Source organism: Rhinolophus hipposideros (genome assembly GCF_964194185.1).
Source record: "Rhinolophus hipposideros genome assembly, chromosome: 21".
NCBI lineage: Eukaryota > Metazoa > Chordata > Mammalia > Chiroptera > Rhinolophidae > Rhinolophus > Rhinolophus hipposideros.
The window spans coordinates 48,876,284-48,897,191 of record NC_138067.1 but is presented as its reverse complement, the minus strand read 5'-3'; the positions used below and the strand labels follow the sequence as shown (position 1 = coordinate 48,897,191).

Below are 20,908 nucleotides of genomic sequence, written 5' to 3'. Positions count from 1 at the left end.
GTCAGGGACTTCTATCCTCAGTAAGTAAACACTGCCATGTAGCACTGAGAAAACACTCTGTGTCAGAATCAGGGAAAAGTGGGGGATATTTGATAAATCCAAGTCATGTAGATATGGAATTATCTTTGAAACACCCACATGGAAACAGCAAGACAATCGGCAATTCAGGTCTAGAACTCCAAGGAGAAGTCAGGACTCAAGAAATAAATTTTAATTTCATTCAAAGTAAAAGAAGATAATTGGAACCAAGAATGTATTATAGATAGGACCTGGGGAAGAAACCGCAGAGAGAGAAAAGGGCCTGAGGAAAGTCTTTAGAAATTTCAAAATTGAATGGCTGGCTAGAGGTGGATGAGTCAGCAAGGAAGGAAAAAAGAGAGAGAAAGGAGAGAAAACCAGGAGGGTGATATTAAAGAACCAAGATAAAAGTGTATTTCAAGAATGGAGTGGTCAATGGGATCCAGTTCAGTCTTGAGCACAAGTGCTTAAACTTTATAAACTTGGGAGTCACTGCTTACCTTGGCCAGAGTGGTGTGCAGGGTGGCATTGTAGCAAGGAGGTACACAAGGCAGGGAGGTTTGGGAAACAGAGAATAGAGTAAGCGGTAAGGGTGAAGTGGAAATACTGCACAGAGTGGCAAACAGCCCGAGGAGCTCCTCACTTAAAAGCAGAGGAGAAAGAGACAAAGTTCACAGTTGGAGAAGCTGAGATGTAGGAAAGATCATAGTAGTCATGTCTGACACTCAAGCCAATGTGCCAGGGCAAGTCAGAAAGGGTGAGGGACAAAAGAGCACTCATGAAAAATAGGCTTCTAGGTGCCTGAGATGACAGGTAAGGCAAATGTCAGATTGACACTCTAGATAGGGAGAAAGGGTGGTGATGGCTTAAGTGTGACTCCAGGGTTCAAGGAGACAGTGAAAAGGGAGCATTTCAAATGTGAGAACTCATTCCTGAAAGCAGGGACGTGGAATAGAACTAGAAAGAGCCAAAGTAGTCAGCAGAAATGTTGAAAGATGACACAGCTGCCAATGCCTTCAAGGATAAGGAAGGAGAGTGAAGATTTGTGTGAGGATAATCAAGAAAACAATGATGCAGGCAGGACTGGGAGACAGCACCATAGGCATTCTTCCTTTAAACCTCAGAAAACTGGAGAAATGACAGGGAGACTATCTGAAGTTGTCACTAATGATTTTGCAGCCCTCCCTTAGCTATGCTTGGTCCTGGTCAGAAGCGTGGGGCTCTGAGAGGGGCATGGGAAACTATCTTTCTAAAATACGACCCCCACAGGAAATAACAGGTCTAACACTATGGTCCTGGAATTCCTGCTTTCCACTTGCCCACCTGTACAGCCCCTTGGCATGGATTCTTTCTATCCATGGCCTATTCCAACTCCAAGATCACATCTGGCCGGGTGCGTCAACACCGCTGTTTGGAAATGACATTGGACTTGGCTGGTTTGATTTGCTGAATTCTTGGTATTTATCTCCTTAATGCTTTCAGGGGTGTTTTAAAATGTAGGTCAGGAGACAACTACCATTGAAGAGACACTCAGTTCCCCTAAGAGGGCATGCTGTGTTCTACACGGAAACACCAGGGCAGGGTCAAGAGGTGGGAGAGGGCGGGCAAAGATTGCAATGCCACTTTTGCTGTAAGGAATGGGCAAGGTGAGGTAAGGCGGCTAAGCAAATTTAGGATTCGCTACTTTGAATAATTTCAGTTGGTTCCAGAGTGTAGGAACTGCCCTTAGTTTCCTGGTACCTGGTGCTGTGTGAGAACTTGATGAAGGCAGCAGGTGGGGGGTGTGGGCTCTAGAGTGGTTGCTTTTCATGTGAAAGGCACAGTGACAGGGTGGGGGAGGGGAGCGGAATGGTCCTTTGTTAACACCAGGAATTAGCTAGCCCTGGGAAACGGTCTCTGCAGCATCAGTAAGGTCCCAACCTCAAAAACTTCAGAATAAAAACAAATAAATAGCCACAATAAAGGGCAGCAGAGTGGACAGGAATTTTCTACTCATCCAGCAGGGGAAAAAATGCTGACAGGCAAATTAAGCTGCCCATTTACAATTTAGCTGACAGCATTCCATTGTGAGATGTGTAACATACCTGTGAGCAAACAGATTACAAATCTTGAACCCTCAAAACACAAGAATGACATCACTGAGGATTCCGGGGGTACCCCAGCTTCCCATAACTGAGACAGGGAAGGTGGTCTGGGCCGGAGGGTGAGTACAAAGGGGAGCTGCACATACTCCCAGAGAGCAGGTTCCCGTAGGTCTCCAGCATCATGTCCCTGTAGAGGGCCCTCCGAGCCAGGGCCACCTGCTCCCACACCCTCCAAGTGAAACTCACACTAGATCTGTGAACATGACTAAGCCTGCAGTAACACACTCCTCAATCTCAAGCACTAAACGATGCATGTAGTTTTTAGCTCTCTTTTGAAGCCAATGGCTAAGATTACCAACAGTGGGAACAAAGAGATGAGAAATTGTTGACATTATCTGCTATGGAAATATATAGCATTGATCTGGCCTTTACATCTTTATAAAGGTGAACAATGAGCATGTGTATTTACATAAAACGAATCACATATATATTAGGTATACACGTTTATATAGTACATATATGTGGCCCTAAGTGGTACATATACACATTTATTAAGAGGCAAGGCGTTTTCCACCAGATTTTCTCTGTACTTTGTCATCACTAAATTAAATCCTGGCTATTTTGGAAGAAGTCCTACTGTGACTTAGTGTGTTTTGTTACAATGGTTATACTTATATATAAGCCTTCACCTCAAAGTTTTGACTCAAATGAGGAGTGGCTCAGTGTGCCCAAGCTTTGTGTGTAAACAATGTGCTTATGCTGAATATCTGCTACCCTTCTGGAGGTGTGAAATTTGCTATGTGCTAGAAAGAGTGCCTCCTAAAATCCCCGGGCACTGACTGAGTCTCCAATAAACTTCCCTAGTACATATTTCAATCCATTGCCATAATTTTTTTTTTTTTTTTTTTTTTTTTTTTTTTTTTTTTTTTTAAGGAGGGCGCAGCTCACAGCGGCCTATGCAGGGATCAAACTGGCAACCTTGGTGTTATTAGCGCCATGCTCTAACCAACTGAGCTAACTGGCCACCTCCCATTGTCATTCTTAATGGAGCTTAAATTAAGCACGACCTTTGAGACTTCCCTGAGACAGGACTATTGAAGATTGTCGCTAGTTTCCTCTGGACTTCAGTCTTTATGCCTTTTCCCTTGACTGAGTTTGCTTTGATTCCTTTTGCTGTAATAAATCATAGCAGTCTTCCTAGCAAATCATCAAACCTGGGGTAGTCTTGACTTCTGACACAATCATTCTTTATGACTTGTAGTCTTATAGATCTGGCCATAAAAGCCCATGGAGATTCTCTTTGCGGTCCACATGTCATGTACTCTACCAACTATTCACATGGCTTTGGGTCAGCACTCTGTGATGGATCCAACATTAGAATGAAAATACACTGCTGTGTACGGCCATTCACTAAAACACACACATAAGGAGTGTCTACTAAGGGTTACAGTTTATGCAGCCATTAAAAACAGTGACTTTGGTTTACCTCACTCAACCTAAAGGGATGGCCACGATGTATTTGTGAAATGAGAAAAGTAATTTGCAGATAAGCGTGGTTAGATCTACTTTAGTAAAATGAATAGAGTTTTGTAAAAAAAGCATTTGACAGTTGAGGCAGAATTATAACAGTATTCAATATGGCACTCAGTGTATGAAGAAGAAACACTCAGAACAATTATATTAAGAATGAGGAATGTAAAGGAACCTAGTGGTTACTAAGGTTTCTACACATCAAAATGCTAAGTTGCTGATAAAGTTAGACTGTAATGAGTTACGTTTGTACAATACTAAGAGTAACCACTAAAAGAACTTAGGCACAAACTTAAAAAACATTATAGACGTCAAATGCAATGCTAAAAAATATTGAAGAAACCCACAGGAAGGTAAAAATAGAAAACAAAACAGAAAAGCACCCGAGTAAAGAAAAAAAAACATCAACCAGAAAACAACAGAGGAACAATATACAAGAAAACACAAAAGTCAAATCATAAAATGGTACACTTAAGCCCTAACATATCAATTACTTTAAATTGAAATGTTCTAAATCTACAAATTAAGAGAAAGTGGCAAGATGGATAAGAAGCGTGACCTGACTATATGCTGTTATTAGAAACTTATTTTAAATGTAACAATATCTATAAGGTTGAAAATAAAACTACAGAAAAATATAAACCATGCAAACATTAATCAAAACATGCAGAAATGACTACACTAATACTAGATAAAGTATGCTTCAAAGGCAAGGAAATGAACAGAAAATAAGATACAAAATAATGATAAAAAGGGTCACTACATCGCAATGACACAGAGATGTTAAATGTATATGCGCCAAACAGAGCTTCAAAATACATGAAGTAAAACCTAATAGAAATTAAAGGAGGAACAGGGACCGGCCAGGTGGCTGGAGAGCCGTGTTCCTAACACCGAGGTCGCAGGTTCGATTCCCACGTGGGCCAGTGAGCTGCACCCTCCACAGCTAAGATTGTGAACAACAGCTCTCCCTGGAGCGCTGCCGTGAGCAGCCAGAGGTTGGCGTGGGCTGCTGTGTGCTGCTGTATACTGCCACGAGTGACAGGCAGCCGGCGTGAGCCGCTGTGAGCTGCTGTGAGCAGCCGACCAACTGGCAACCGACTACCTGGGGTGGGGGGAGCGCAAAGCTCATAATACCAGCATGGGGCAGGGAGCTGTGTCCTACACAAGTAGACTGAGAAACAGTGGCTTGAACCGGAGTGCAGGGGGAGGCAGAAGGGGGGGAAAATATTGTATTCGCCACTATCATCACATTAAAAAAAAAAGGAGGAAAAGACAATTCCACAATTATACTAGAGGATACTAGAGGACTTCAACACTTCTCTTTCAGCTATTGACAGAAATAGTACCGTGTTTCCCCGAAAATAAGACCTAGCCGGACAATCAGTTCTAATGCATCTTTTGGAGCAAAAATTAATATAATTTATTATATTAATAAAATTAATATACTATATTTATTAATAAAATTTATATAAAACTGGGTCTTATATTAATTTTTGCTCCAAAAGACGCATTAGAGCTGATTGTCCGGCTAGGTCTTATTTTTGGGGAAACACAGTATTCCTTATCTTTTTAATGGCAGCAAGATCTGTACTTATATCCCATTTTATTCCTGATTTTGGAAATGTGTCTGTCTTAAGACATCAATTTTATTGATCGTTTCGAAGAACCAGTACTTTATATCATTTTTCAATTTCACTAATTTCTGATCTTTATTATATCCTTCATTCTACTTTGCTTTCGTTATATTTTGCCATTTGTATTTTTTGAGATGGGTGTTGACATTATTGATTTGAAACATTTTTTCCTTTCTAATGTAGGCATTAAGTACAGTTAATCCTTGAACAATGCAGGGATTAGGGGCCTGACCCCCCGACACACAGTTGAAAATCCACATAAAACTAGTAGCCCTCTACATACACGGATTCCCAACTACAGATCGAAAAATAGAGTTGGCCCTTGAATAAGGCAAGTTTCTGCATACGAGTGGACCCATACAGTCCAAACCTGCATTGAAGGGTCAACTGTAAATTTCCTTCATAGCTTCATTCCATAAGTTTTAATTACAACTTACTCAGTTCTGAGTATTTCTTGATTGCTTTAGAGATTTCCTCTGTAGTCCATGTATTATTTAGAAATTTAATGTTTTATTTCCTAATGTTGGTAGTTTTTCATGCTGTCTTTTTGTTTTTCATTTCTAGTTTATTTTGCATTGGGTTTGTTTAAATTTGTTGAAGTTTTTTTTTTATGACCCAGGATATGGTTTATGTTCTTGAATGTTCTGTATGGCTGCTTGAAAAGAATGTGTTCTGGTCTCATTAAATCAGGTTTCTATAAATGTCTATAGGATCCTATTGATGGTGGTGGTCAGATTTTCTAAATCCTTGCTGATTTTTTTTTTTTTGTCTGCCGTGTTTCCCTGAAAATAAGACCTAGCTGGACAATCAGCTCTAATGCATGTTTTGGAGCAAAAATTAATATAAGACCCAGTTTTATATAGTTATATTAATAAATATAGTATAGACCTAGTCCTATATTATAGTAAAATAAGACCGAATCTTATATTAATTTTTGCTCCAAAAGACGCATTAGAGCTGATTGTCCAGCTAGGTCTTATTTTCGAGGAAACACGGTACTTCAAATAAGTCTACAAAATAGAAAATTTAAACGGAACCATTACTTGAAAAGAACTATCCCATTTATCCAATATGAAATAGGTACTCTCAGTAGTTCCATACTTACCAAAACAAATGACAGTTTTTTTAGAAAAAAATGAAAACTACACATCATCACTCAAGAAATTAGAAGAAAACTTGCTCAATAAAATATAATCAAATGGAATGCTTTAATATAGTATGTAAAAAGAATCATACTCCACAACTAAATGGGGTTTATTCCAAGAATGCAAGGCTGGTTCAATATTCACAACACAATTAAAGCAATGCCATCATATCAACAGGCCATAGGGGGAAAAATCAGATGATAATGTCAATTAATGGAGATAAAGCATTTAACAAAATCCAATACTCATAAAAAAAGAAAAAATCTCAGCAAATTAGGAATAGAAGAAAACTTTCTAAATTTGATATCCTATTCAACACCCTACTGGAAGTCCTAGCTAGTGTAGTAAGACAAGAAAAGGAAATAAGAGGTATAGAAATTGGGAAGCAAGAAATAAAACTATTTGCAGCTGTCTTTTCTAGGTAGAAAATCCAAAGGATTCTATCCAAACAAATGGCCAATAAAAAATGACTTCAGGTTGTGGATACCAGAACGATTACATTTCTACGTAACAGCAAAGATCATGTGGAACACTAAAGTTTAAAAAACAATTCCAGGGGCCGGCCCGGTGGCTCCGGCAGTTAGAGCTCTGTGCTCCTAACTCCGAAGGCTGCTGGTTCGATTCCCACATGGGTCAGTGGGCTCTCAACCACAAGGTTGCTGGTTCAACTCCTTGAGTCCCGGTCTGCCTCCTGCAGCTAAGATTGAACACGGCACCTTGAGCTGAGCTGCCACTGAGCTCCCGAATGGCTCAGTTGGTCGGAGCGCATCCTCTCAACCACAAGGTTGCTAGTTCGACTCCGGCAAGGGATGTTGGGCTGCACCCCCTGCAACTAGCAATGGCAACTGGACCTGGAGCTGAGCTGCGCACTCCACAACTAAGACTGAAAGGACAACGTGAGCTGAACATCACCCTCCACAACTAAGATTGAAAGGACAACAACTTGACTTGGAAAAAAAAAGTCCTGGAAGTACACAGTTCCCCAATAAAGTCCTGTTCCCCTTCCCCAATTTAAAAAAAAAAATTCCATTTACTATCACTCAAAAAAAAAAAAGGTTGGCGTTAGCTGAAAATCACTTGCGGCGTTAGCTGCAGCCGTGGGTGAGATTCGGCGCCCAGAGCCTCCAGGGGACTCAGCTCACCGCCTACCCCTCTGTGTGGGGAGGTGAAACACAGGCCCCGACAAGCGGGGAAAAAAAAAAAAAAAAAAAAAAGGAAAGAAAACAAAAACCTAGGTACAGATCCTAACAAAATTTATCAGAACCAATATATTGAAACTTTTAAAATGCTAATGAAATAAGTGAAGAATTACTTAAGTAAATGCAGTTATGTCATGTATGTGTTCATGAGGCCAATTATCAAATTGATGTACAGATTTAAATCAATTTCTATCAAAATGAGAGCAAGTTTTTTTTTGTAAACTTATGCTAAGATTTACATGAAAAGTCAAAGGAATTAGGAAAGCTAAGTCAATTTTAAATAATAAAGAAAAATGAATCACTTTACCCACTTTAAAGATTTACAGTACAGCTATAGAAAACAATAGATTGGGATTAATAGGATGTATTAGGTTTTAAAATCCCATAAAGAATGGTTTTTTAAAAACCAAAGCCTTAATAGTCCTAACTCATACAATAGAATATGCCCATTCATATGTGTATCCTTATCTCCTTAAATATCTGCCCTCAACCATCTAAATCTCCTGACGCTGGACAATAATGAATGTATACAAGACACATAAAGGGTGAAGGCCCTTTACCCCTGAGACAACATTCCCCTTGCCCCAAGTAAAGTAAGTACTCCATGACAAAGTGCCATAGGCTTGACAAAGAAGACTCATTGCATTTTCTCTTCTAAGTCTCTTTGATTAAAAAAGTTTCCTGAGATAACACTGCAGTGTAAACTAAGTAGAAAGATGTATGTGAAGGTTCTTCTTGGTGCATAGTAAGACTAGTGTCTCCCTCATGGTTGAATTCTCAGATGCAGAATAAGGCTCTAGGCTGGGTCAATTTCTGAAATGCACCTTCACATGACAAGTAATGATCTGCAACAAAAGGCTTTCTCACAATGAAGATACTTGTGGAGTTTCTCTTTGGTATGTACAATCAGATGCTGTGGTAGATGTTTTCGCTGGCAAAACGTTTTCCTCTGTGGTTACATTCAAAAAGTCTTTCCCCAAAAGGAGTTCTCGAAGAGTGACTGCAGTCTGCCCACTTGTGAAGGGTCTTCCCACTTCTGTTACACTGACAGGGTTTCTCCCAGAATGCATCCTTTGATGCTGACTCAGGGATGAGCTGCGACTAAAGGCCTTTCCACACTCATTGCACTTATAAGGCTTTTCTCCGGTGTGGATGATGGCATGTCGAATGAGGTTTGTACTCCAACAAAAGGATTTCCCACACTCCATGCATTCATAGGGCTTCTCTCCACTGTGAATCCGCTGGTGCCTTGTGAGGCCTGACCTGCGGTTGAAGGCCTTCCCACACTCACTGCACTCATAGGGTTTCTCCCCCGTGTGGATGCTGAAATGTCGAATGAGATCTTTCCTAGTGCTGAAGGCTTTCCCACATTCTTTGCACTCAAACGGTTTTTCTCCAGTGTGGGCCCTTTTATGCAAGATAAAAGTGGAACAGTGGGTGAAGGCCCTTCCACACTCAGTACATACAAAAGGTTTTTCTCCCGTATGTATCCGCTGGTGTCTCTTGAGGTATGACCTGTGGTTGAAGGCCTTCCCACACTCAAGGCACTCAAAAGGCTTCTCCCCCGTGTGGATTACGTAGTGGTGAATGAGGGCTGCACTCTCACAGAAGGCTTTCCCACACTCACTGCACTCATAGGGCTTCTCCCCAGTGTGACTCTGCTGGTGCCACATGAGGTATGATTTATGTTTGAAGACCTTGCCACATTCGAAGCATTCATAGGGATTCTCGCCACTGTGGATGATGTGATGTCGAAGAAATCCTGGCCTATGTCGAAAAACTTGCCCACATTCTTTGCAAACAAAGGGTTTTTCTCCAGTGTGTCTCCTCTTATGCAGGACAAAATTGGAGCGGTGGGTGAAGGCCTTTCCACATTCACTGCACTTATAGGGCTTCTCTCCACTGTGAATCCGCTGGTGTTGTGTAAGATAAGACTTGCGGTTGAAGGCCTTCCCACACTCCATGCACTCATAAGGCCTCTCTCCCGTGTGGATCATGTGGTGTTGAAGGAGGTGTGTACTCTTAATAAATGTTTTCCCACACTCTGTGCATTCATAGGGCTTCACTCCTGAGTGAATCTTTTCATGTCCAGCAAGAAGGTGTTTCTTATTAAAAACTTTCCCACATTCATTGCATTTAAAGATATTTTCCTCTTCCTGAACCATGGGATCTTTACCTGATTTACGTGAGTCATGGTCAAGAATAGCACATCCTGGAGGGACTGGCTCCTGTACAATCCTTGAACACACACCATCAGCTGTCCCTAAGCTGTCATGTTCAGGGTTCCCAGGGAGCTTCTCCTTCTGGAGGTCTATCCCTGATGTCATGTGTCCTCTCTTCAATTCCAATGGCCCATTCCAATCCTTGGTTTGGTCCACCTGGGACTCCCCTGGAACTTTTTGTGTTACTTGTTCCTGAAGTAAGGATCCCTCAGAAAGAACTGGCTCACAACTAGTAAGTTCTGTGGTCTTGAATTTCTCTTTGTCACCTGAAATACAGTGCAGTACACAACAGGACCTGTTAGTAATCTCAACACATAACAAAATCAGCATCTCAGTGAAAAAAATGAAGATGAAAACAGTGCCTCTGTTCCTGCTATATTTTGCTACCTCTGAATCCCAGGACTGCAATTTCTTTTTGTCCTGGACTTTTGACACGTGAAAATGGAAACCTAGAGGAATGGCTGGATGAGAGGACAGTGGATCTGGAGTAGAGACACCGCCACAATTCCAGACTGGACATGGCTAGAAAGAATAACAATGCTGTCCGTTGCATGTGTTGCAAGTCTCCTCTGAACAAGGACATCCCACTTGCTACAAGAACACTAGGAGAGGGCACCTAATGCAGCCCATGGAAGACAGAAGTGTTTAATACAAAATTAACATCCTCACAGAAAAGTGTGATCTTTGTCCCAATGCAAGGAAAGAGCCTCTAAATTTTGGGTATTTCCAGAGTGACAAGAGTTTCTTTGTTATTCATGGTGAGCCCCAAGAAATGTACCTGTTAGTTTAAGACAAAAGATAACTCATTGTGGGCTACTAGATAGCTTATACTAAGGAGATGACTCAGGGTAAGGTCTGGCCACATCAAAAAGGCCAACCATGTAATTAGAAAGTTGGGACTTTGAGCCACAAGATATCATCTGGGCCCCAGCAATGGGAAGGAGGGCTGCAGACTGAGTCCCACTCACAAAGACTGGATCAAGTGTGCTTATGTGATGAAGTCTCAAAGAAAACCTGGAAACCGAGGCTCTGGTGAGCTTCTTGGGTGAGCAATACTCCATGCACGTCAATGCGAGGAGGTAACGAGCTGCTGAGGATACAGGGGTTTTGTGTTTGGAATACTTCCAGCCCCACATTCCGCATCTCTTCTAATTTGTATCCTTTGTCCATAATAGATACGAATAGCATGTATAATAGGTTTTAGAGCGTTTTCTGAGTCTTTCTAGCAAATCATCAAACCCAAGTGTGGTTTTAGGAAATCCCTGAACTTGTAGCTGGTGTCAGAAGATCTGGGCAGACATGGCAGTCATGAGTTCTACGTCCTTAACCTTGAGTTTGGCTAACTCTGTGAAGGCAGAAGAGGCACAGCAGCTTGGTCGTAGAAAGACAGAATATATATAGTAAAAAGAGCTGGAAAAATTGGTGACACTCTGGGAATAACAAAATCACATTCCTATCTCACACTGTACTCAAATGCTACTTGAGATCAAAGAGCTAAATGTCAAAGGCTAAGTTTTAAAACTTTAAGAGTAAACAAGAATATCTTTTTGATATTGGGGGTAAAGCAAAATTTTTACACAAGACAAAAAATCATTAATCATATAAAAAATGTCAAAAATTAGACAACACTAAAATAAGAAACTCTCTTCAACAAAATATTCTTTAAAGAGTGAAAATAAAATTTAAAAACAGAAAATCGTATCTGTAGCATCTACCGTGTTTTTCCGAAAATAAGACCTAGACGTACAATCATCTCTAATGCATCTTTTGAAGCAAAAATTAATATAAGACCCGATCTTATTTTACTATAAGTAGAATATGTAAGTAAAATAGTATAATAGTACATAAGTAAAATAATAGTAAAATAAGACCATATCTTATATAAGACTGGGTATATAACATAACATAATACCAGATATAGTATAATATAATGTAATGTAATATAATGTAATAAATATAACATAATATATAATACAATACCGGTCTTATATGAATTTTTGCTCCAAAGGACGCATTAAAGCTGATTGTCCGACTAGGTCTTATTTTCAGGGAAGCATGGTATAACTGATAAAAGCATGAGGAATGTACAAAGAATCCCTATAAATTAAAAAAGCAAACAAGTCAATAGAAAAATAGGCATTTATCATTAAATGACATTTCGAAGACAAAAACACAGATTGGTGAACAATCCAATAAGATGCTAAAGACGAGATACAATTGCGTATCTACTTGAGAAGCAAAACTTAAGGAGCCTTAGACTATCAAAGAGTGGACAAAATATTATCAATAGAAACTCCTATTCTTATTGGGAGAATTGTGAACTGGTACAGCATAGCCCCTTGAGAAAACAATGGCAATTATTGTGTAAACTTGAAAATTTTCACAGCCTGTCATCCAATCATCCACTCCAAGAAGTATCATGGACACCCCTAACCATGAGCAAGTTGACCAGTAAGTATGACTGCTCTTCGCAACTGTTTATGAGTGAAAGGATGCAGAAAGTTAAACATCCCAAAGACTGGATGAATACAATGTGAGACAGAAGCATTTTAAAATTTTTCTTCAACTATAAGGACCTGAGCAAAGTTTTATGCTGAGTAGGAAAAGGATGAAGTTACAAAAAAACCATATAAGCGAAGAATATAAGAAAAGAATTTCCCTGAAAAGGTATGATCTGAACTCAAGTTCATGGCCAGGGCTAAGACCTCACCACCAGGTGAAAGAAGTCACAGACACAAGAGTAAATGAACGTGTCAGGGTGAGGGTCAGGCAACAGGAGGAGGTGGAAGTCTTTTAACGTGCAAACTGGCTGACACGTCTTGTTGACACTCTAAGACATGCGTGAAAAGGGGGCATTGCCTGCATGACTGGACACAGGCATGGCTGGAGGTGGAGCTACGTATGTTATTCACTGAGGCAGAGTCCAGTCTCTGTGAAGGCAAAACCTTCACTGAAACTTGGTGAGAGGAGTGAGCAGGGCATGCTGACATGGGGTGCCTTTGACTTTCAAGTGGAGATTTAGGACTGAGGAAAGGGCAGAAGGCTTGGAGTAGACCTTAGGGGCTAATGATGGGCTACGTACAGACACTCACACGCTGACTGAGCAGCCGAAGAGACCAATAGAGGGGAGAGAACATGGCACTGCAGTGGCACCAATCTCCACATATCATGGCCCAATACCCCCAGCAGCCCAGATGTGGGGCAAAGAAGGTCAAATATCATCTTGAGGTTTTTCTAAACAGGAGGTGCAGGAAGAAACGGGGAGAGGGAGTGCCTGTGTTTCTGGCTGACACTCAAGAGGATAGGTGGATGGAGAAGGGAGACAGGCAGAACAGATCTGAAGAGAATAACTGGGAGAGGAAGGAAGACCCCTCTCCTCAGCATTCAGAGGAAAAGTGAGCTACATCACTCACTAGGACTAACAGGACATGAAAAGTACCAACAATTTACTTTTCATGAACCACTTCCTATGGCTCAGACACCGTGCTAAGCAGTTTTATGCATAAATGCTTACAGCCCCAAACAACCCCATGACACAGAAAACATGATTACTAGCATCTTCCAGGAACACACTGAGTGTAGCAGACAACACTCACCAAACCCTGCGCTCCTCAAACTGGACACACAGCTTCACCACACTTCCACACACCCAAGTGGGCCTGAATGCCTACTTCTCGTCAGGGGGATGTGATGGGAACCAGATGTTTGTGGGAGTAGGTGTGACATTCCCCCTTCCCCTCTCCATTCTCCTCTGCCAGCTGCAGGATGTCAGGACAACATGAAAGCCACATGTTGATGACAGAAAGGACCTGGGTCCCCAAATAACTGTGTGGTACACAGCTCCCCGCTGACTCACATGGACCCACCCCAGGGGGAGTGAGAAAAACAGTTTCCATATGCTGCGCACTGGGATTCTGGAGTTTGTCTGATCTGGTAGCTAGTTTTAGCTTATTCGAACATACAGCGAGATCCTGTAACTTCGCTGTGACCACAGAGCTGGGAGTCAGCAAGTCAGGCTTTGAACCTAAGACAGATCTTAGCTCACACACCTCTGTCCTCCATGAGGTCAGAGGGCCCATGGATCAAAGGGCTCCATGGCTTCCAAACCACCAGACAGGCCACAAGACACTTCCTCAGGGATCCATGACAGTCTCCTCGAGGTCTCAAGCCTGCAGGGTCTCCCACTTGCCCACATCTTGGCTCCTACCTGGACAGGTGCTTTGCGAGAGGTCTTTCTTCACTGTCCATAGCTCCTGCTCCAGCTGGTAGATCAGCTCAGGTCTGGGAACAGGACACCCTGTTCATGGAGAAAGAGCACATAAGGATTTCTGTGAAAAGAAATAAAACCTGTCAGTCTAGTCAAGGACTTCAGGATGTGAACAAGACCTCAGAATGAAGCTGCTCCCATCCACGCAAAATGCTGACACGCGACCTGGAAAGCAAGACAACAAACACTGTCGTTGGAATCATAAACCATAGATAATAATGCTGGCTGTGTAAACAGCACCCACTCCCTTTAATTCCATCGCATGGAATTCTAGGTCTCTTGAGCTATCTCTGTGAGACCCAGGGGATCCAACACCCTCCTTACAGAGGGTCCTCTCTAATTAATCCAAGTAAGTGGGTCTCCACCACCTGTGTGTCAACACCTCCTGGGGTGTCTGGTTCACATCCAGTTGAAAGCAAACCTCTGCAAGTGAGGCCCAGAAATCAGATTTAAAAGCCTCTCCAGACGATCTGACATCGAGTGAGGGTTGAAATTCCTGGTGTCCCCAACTTGCAGGTGGCCTCAGTGACCAGTAGTTTGAGGTAGGCAGTGACCTACACCAGCCACTCTTTGGGGAGAAAATGTCACTGCAGGATGGCTAAGTGAAGGGATCTGCAGCTCCACTTGCTCCTGCAGCATCCTGGGACTTCTGTGAATCTGTTTAAGGACCCAGACCAAGAACAGGAAACAAAGACACAGAGTCGGCACCCATCAAGCCAGGAGCCAGCCCCACCTCTGAGCTTCTTAGGAGACAGGAAATTGCCTTCAGGATGAAGACTGAGCTGGTTTGTCACATGCAGCCAAGCACAAATGCAGGGTCTGTGAGAAATCAGTGAAAGGCACCAGAAGCAGCCTCTGGGAGATCATGAGCCACAGCTGAGGGTCCATCAGTTGTCACTAAACAAATGTTCACTCCTGTCTGCCACGTGCCCAGCACAGGGCTCAGTGACGGAGCAGTGGGAAGGTAAACAAGACTGTCCTTTTGCGCTGTCAGAAGTCATTCTCCCCGTGACCTCAGGGCCTTTGCACATGTCAGCCTGCTACCTGGAAGGCTGTTCCGACTCCCACCTAGCTCTTTCTAGCTAACTCTAACTCTTTGGGTCTCAGCTCAATTGTCACTTTCTAAGAAGACTTCATTCAACTGTAGCTCCTGGGTCCAGGTACTTTGTAACATTTATATGGTGTAACCATATCCCCAGGACTGTGCCAAGCAGTTTAAGTGCATTATGTTGCTTAAAATCGAAATGAATTTATGGAATAATATCAGTAATGGTATGTGCCTTCAACGATCTACCTTTATTTTTATGCCCTAAGCAGAGTTTTGAAGGAGTGTGCCTTGGTTTTAAAACTGTGGTTATCTAGGTCTGTAAGGACAACAATTGCCTAGTTAGCACGTTATCTGGAAGATGATCTCCTCAGTCTTTTTTTTCTTTTCTTTTTTTTTTAAAGATTTTATTGGGGAAGGGGAACAGGACTTTATTGGGGAACTGTGTACTTCCAGGACTTTTTTCCAAGTCAAGTTGTCCTTTCAATCTTAGTTGTGGAGCGTGCCATTCAGCTTCAAGTTGTTGTCTTTTCAGTCTTAGTTGTGGAGGGCACAGCTCAGCTCCAGATCCAGTTGCCGTTACTAGTTGCAGGGGGCGCTGCCCACCATCCCTTGTGGGACTCAAGGAATTGAACTGACAGCCTTGTGGTTGAGAGTCCACTGGCCCATGTGGGAATCGAACCGGCAGCCTTTGAAGTTAGGAGCATGGAGCTCTAACTGCCTGAGCCACCAGGGGCAAGCAGGATACGTAGCTGGATAACTGGCTTTTGCAGCAGGCTGAAGTTCCCCCCAGAGAGTATGTTGGGATACAAGCGTGACCAACTGAGCTAACAACTCCGCAGGCAGTGGCTGCTGAGGGGAGTCGCCCTTCCTCCCCATCCTGCAGGACTGATCACACTGACCTGGCTTGTTAAGAGGGTATCCCTGGAGAAGAGTCTAGACACTGGTCCCTGGTAGGGTACAGGGATCCACTGGCAACGTGGGGTGGGGTGCCCCCCTCATAGATGCACGGCACAGAAGAGGCTTAAACTGCTTCATGGGCAAAACTTGTCACTGTCACTTCCCTTATGCTTTTGCATTTGCCCCAGGAACCCTGTAAGGTATAAGGCATCCCATCCTTGGAGACTGGTAGTTCAAAGTATAATGACAAAGTAAAATAACAAGTGTAAGAAATGTCTTGTTCCTGGTCCCCTTTAAAACCCCTGAAAGGTCTGTCAATTCATTTGCGATTGTACAGCCCACTGGCCAACGGGTCTTTCAGCATTCTAAGAGTCTCCTCTCTAAAACCAAACAATCACACAGTCAGGATGCCAGTGCTGCCACCACTGTTCCTCTAGATGTAAGTCTAGCCCCTCTGAGGTTGTTTGGGACTCCCTAAAAACGGAGGCCTCCACTCACAGCAGAGACCACTTGCAACTCCCAGGAGCTTATCAGGTAAACACCCAAATAAAAGGAAGGCCCATAGCCAGGACCATGTTGTTCAGAACAATACCTGGTAGCAATGAGGGCAAAGGCCTCCTGGGGGTCTGCCTGCTCACCCTCTTCTTGGACAACATCCTATCACTCACCGCCCTGACAACTGGCCTGTAGGTGACGCTTGAGCTGAGCAGGCTGGCTCAGTCAGATCCCTCTCTGGAATATGAAATAAGAACCACAGACAGGCCAGTCTGTGCTGGACACTGGAGTGAGAGATCCTGGGAAGTATGGGTTCATGTGGCCATTCCTGCCTCAGGGATGCCCCAGGGAGCCCAGCAGCAAAGTAAGAAAAAGAAACAATATAAACATGCAAAGAAGTAGAGACAAGGAATCTGGGGCCACAGAGAGCTGAGACCGAGGTGGCCAGTCCCCTCACAAACTTGCTGAGGAGTAAAAACCATTGTGCATAGAGTGACACGAGAAGACCCAGAGAGAAGCCAGGCGAGGAGACCCAGGACCAAGACGTAGTCCTGGTGGTCCCCAATTCCTATACCAGTCTCTCACTGGGCCCGACTGGATATCCTGCCTTTGGGTTCTACAGAACACCCCCATTTCCTTCCACCACTTTCTAGGTGCCAGAGGGAAATTGTTTCTTGCTCAAGAGAGACCAGGAGACCAGGCAGGAAGAAATGAGTTTAGAAAATGACTGAACCTGGTGGTAGGAGGGAGGGAGGGCTCCTGGGGCCTTCTTGACCAGCCAAGATAGAGCCCGAGGGTGGAATGAAGGAAGTGGCAGGTGTCCCCCATAGCAGAGTGGGGAGGACTTACCCAGAGACAACAAGAGCCCACAGTTTTCCAGCATCACCTCCTGGTACAGGGTCCTCTGGGCCGGGTCCAGGTGCCCCCACTCCTCCTGGGTAAAAGTCACAGCCACATCCTCAAAGGTCACAGACACCTGGAATGTGAAGTAGAGGTAACAGAGTTGGCCTCCTGGCATGGCCTCCTGGCATGGCCTCCTGGCATGCAATCAGAGTTCACTCTGCATCACGGTAAAGGTGTAGCTATCAAGGCCCTAATCATCGAACACCTCCTGAGGGACGAGCTCCACTCTGGGCTCACGAGCAACGTGGACAATGCTTTGGACTAACGGTGTAAAAGAGAAGCCTCCTATGTGGTATCCATTGAAAAGTCACACAAGACAGTGAAAACGAAGTATGGACTATGAGATGCAGACAGTAAGGACTCTAAGATGCCAGAGCAGTGAGGAAACAATAACAATGATACCAATAATGGTAACAACAGCAATACCTGAACCTTACTGATCCTGCAACTGCCTACCAAATGCTCAGGGCTTCACATCGTAGTTAAAGCGACTAATAGTCTCCAGTTCCTTAGTCTCTTGTGGTTTGCATTCAAACTCTTGAAACCTGACACTGGCCAACTGTTTTACCTTGGAGACATCACTTCATTTCCCTGAATCTCAATACAATAACAGTCCCACTTCACCAGTAACAGTTGTGCGATGTAGACAGAAATTATTCAATGCTCAGTGTGCTTCGTGATTTTTATTCATTCTCCAACAGTGCCTTAGGCAAACATGTCATCACCTCCAGGCCACGATGAATGACCTGAGGACAAGAGAGTTCTCCCAGTTCTCCCCAAGTCTCACGTGTTACAAACTAGAGGCAAGATTTTAGCACAGGTTACTCTCTACAAGGGTGTAATAGAGTAACCCGGCATGTCTCCGTTATCGAAGTGAATACACAGTAAGGAGGCTGTCAAGCATTGTCACCAGTTTTTGCTGTTAAATCAGTTCCTGTCACCCCTAAAAACACATCTGTGAACATGGACAGAGAAGCAGAGCCTCCACAGTGACTTCACAGGAGAGGCACCTAAAAGGGTGGCACCTACCTGGGTAGTTGCAGGGCCTGGACCAGCTCCCCACAACCCCTCGGTCTCCCAAACTCCCAGGGAGATTCCACAATGAATCACTAGTCTTTTTCCTTCCTGAATCCTGAGGGCATTTATTGGTGAGACAAAATACTTCAGGACCAACAACCACAAATGGCTAAGGATAACACAGGCTGTGGCCATGAGAAGAAGCCTTTGACTGCCCATAGTCTGTCCTGCCTGATGGGTGAGGCTCCCTGCACACTGTCACCCTCCCAACACAAGTCTCAGCAGCCGGGAGAACCCTGGCAACCTCACAGGCCCTGTTGGGCCTCCTTAAACAACCACTACGCCTCGCCTTTGTCCATGCACTTCTCTGCCTGGAAATGCCCCTCTCCTCTCACCCCGATGTCCAAGGTCCCTGTTTGGGAGTAGGACAGGTGGGTCAAAGAGGATCCATTAAGAACGAGGTGGGGGTTGAGATTTATTCTAATTATGACGGGACCCTGGAAAAGGCGTCATCCATTCTTTTAACAACTTAGTATCTGTCAGAGGCCCACCATCGTTTAGTACTGGGGACAAACTAAGTGGCAATCCAAAGCCACCGGCCAAAACACAAGACATCTGCGAAGACAAACCGGTGGATGTCTTGGTTCCCAGTCTCGTCGGAAACTGTGTCCACCCACAACGAGAAGCAGAAATTCCAAAATCCTTGTCCACTCACCCGTGTCTGGTGGGTTGGCGACATCGCCATCACGAGATCCTGTAGATCGAGCGAGGCTGGGAGAAGCGAGCACCCGGGCGACCTCTACTGATCGTCGCACTCCGAGCAGCAGTGTTCTCCGCGGAAAGAGCGAACAACACCCAGGGGGCAGCCCTTGGCGACTACGGGGATGAACGGCGGGTGCACAAGCCCCGGGGAGGCCGCGGCCTGGCGGGCGACCTGGAGACACACCCGTTATGGGGAGTCGAGGCCCGTACACAGGCTCGAAGGTGATTCCTATCCGCTTCCCCTGCTCGGAAAGGAGAGCCGACCAAATGTCTGAGAAGAGGCGCTGGCACAGCGTTAGGCCAGTCGAGCTCTGGAACCAAACCGCAGAGGCAAATGGCGTCCGCTGTGCAAAACGCGGAAGTCCCGCCCATGCACGTAAGCCGTCAGAATCGTCCGTCCTGGGCCGTTATTGGCCAGCGGCCGCCTCACACACGACGCACAGCCTCCCGGGTAATGTAGTCTCCCACCCCAATATCCAGCGAAGTCAGCAGTGCCTTAACTAGGAAGTCTTCCTCTGCGTAAAAGGTGCATGAGCCACCGGCCCGGAGAAATCGAGGCTTGGGAGTCACGGACGTTCGCCCAGTTCACGGCAAATGTAAAGGTACGGGGTCGGGCCCTCGGCTCGCCTGGTGACTTGCCCATTCCCGTTATCTGTTTCCTGCATCCTCTTGGGGGTAGACAAACGAAAGAGTAGCTTAAGAACCCTCCTGAGGAGTGCGCCGGAAATACCGCCTCCATACGTTGTGCACGTGGGCATTCCCCTGGGCCTTGTTGGATCCAGAACCTCCTTTATCTTATGAATGAACTTTCAAGTCACGCAGTTGGCCCAGATCACCCGAAGAGGGGGTTTGCAATCCTTTGAAGTGGGGAGACGGCAAGTGGAGGAAACCTGGAGGAAAACTCAGGTCTCCCGTTTACAGCATGATCAATTTGAAATGTCTGAAACCACAAAGTGTCAGTCACAAGCATTTCAACCTATGACTGAATATTAGCTGGATCCTGGATATATAATTTGGGGGTAATCTTACACTGTTATTTCAAGTCATGATATTAGATGAGACCATCAAGGGAATGAGTGTAGACTGGAGAGGAGAATGAACAGAGCATGAGCCCTGGACCAACCCAGTTTCATTAAGTGGTTGATGACAAGAAACCAAGAAACTCATGTTAAGGGTTCTAATGTCCACCCAGAGGTATATTAAACAATCTTAGAAATCACCTTTGGTGGGTTTCCCACAACTGTGGAGCTTAGAGAATGAAATGTATCTTTCATGATTTGGGGATGCAGAGGGATTGAGAAATGGAATCGGGGAGTGCAAAAAAATGCCCTTAAGTGATTTAGTATTTTTAAGGTGAGAGAGAAGTATGGTGACAGGACATTAATTAGGTCAAGGAATGAAGAGTTCTGCAAAGAACTAGTAGGATATACATATTTTATAAATATTTATGTGTATATGTGTATGTACATACATGCACTTATGTACATACATATGTATACACATAAAAATCACATATATCATATATATGTGGGAGATTTATTTCAAGGAATTGGCTTATGCGATTGTGGGCCTGGCAAATCCAAATCCATAGGACAGAAGGCAGTTTGGAAACCCTCCAGCTAGACCTAGTGTTGCAGTCTTGAGGCTGAATTTCTTCCTCAGGGCACTCTTACTTTTTCTCCTA

General features: G+C 44.1%; 2 protein-coding genes across 2 annotated transcripts in view; one reads left to right on the top strand and one right to left on the bottom strand.

The window, feature by feature from the left end:
* Positions 1-6,458: 6,458 nt before the first annotated feature.
* LOC308490580 (uncharacterized protein) lies at positions 6,459-19,585 on the bottom strand. Its single transcript, XM_081033035.1, has 4 exons — positions 19,178-19,585; positions 17,392-17,518; positions 14,043-14,132; positions 6,459-10,101 (listed from the first exon to the last, which is right to left on the bottom strand). Exons 1-4 carry the CDS (start codon positions 19,205-19,207, stop codon positions 8,477-8,479), a joined length of 1,872 nt encoding a protein of 623 aa, XP_080889161.1. The 5' UTR covers positions 19,208-19,585; the 3' UTR covers positions 6,459-8,476.
* Positions 19,414-20,908, top strand: part of LOC308489960 (double homeobox protein A-like) — a gene marked incomplete at its 5' end in the record, with an annotated part of 20,390 nt that continues 18,895 nt past the window's right edge. Inside the window, one exon of the mRNA XM_081031570.1 lies at positions 19,414-19,675. Within this exon, the coding sequence (XP_080887696.1) occupies positions 19,414-19,675 (262 nt within the window). The remainder of the gene's footprint in view (positions 19,676-20,908) is intronic.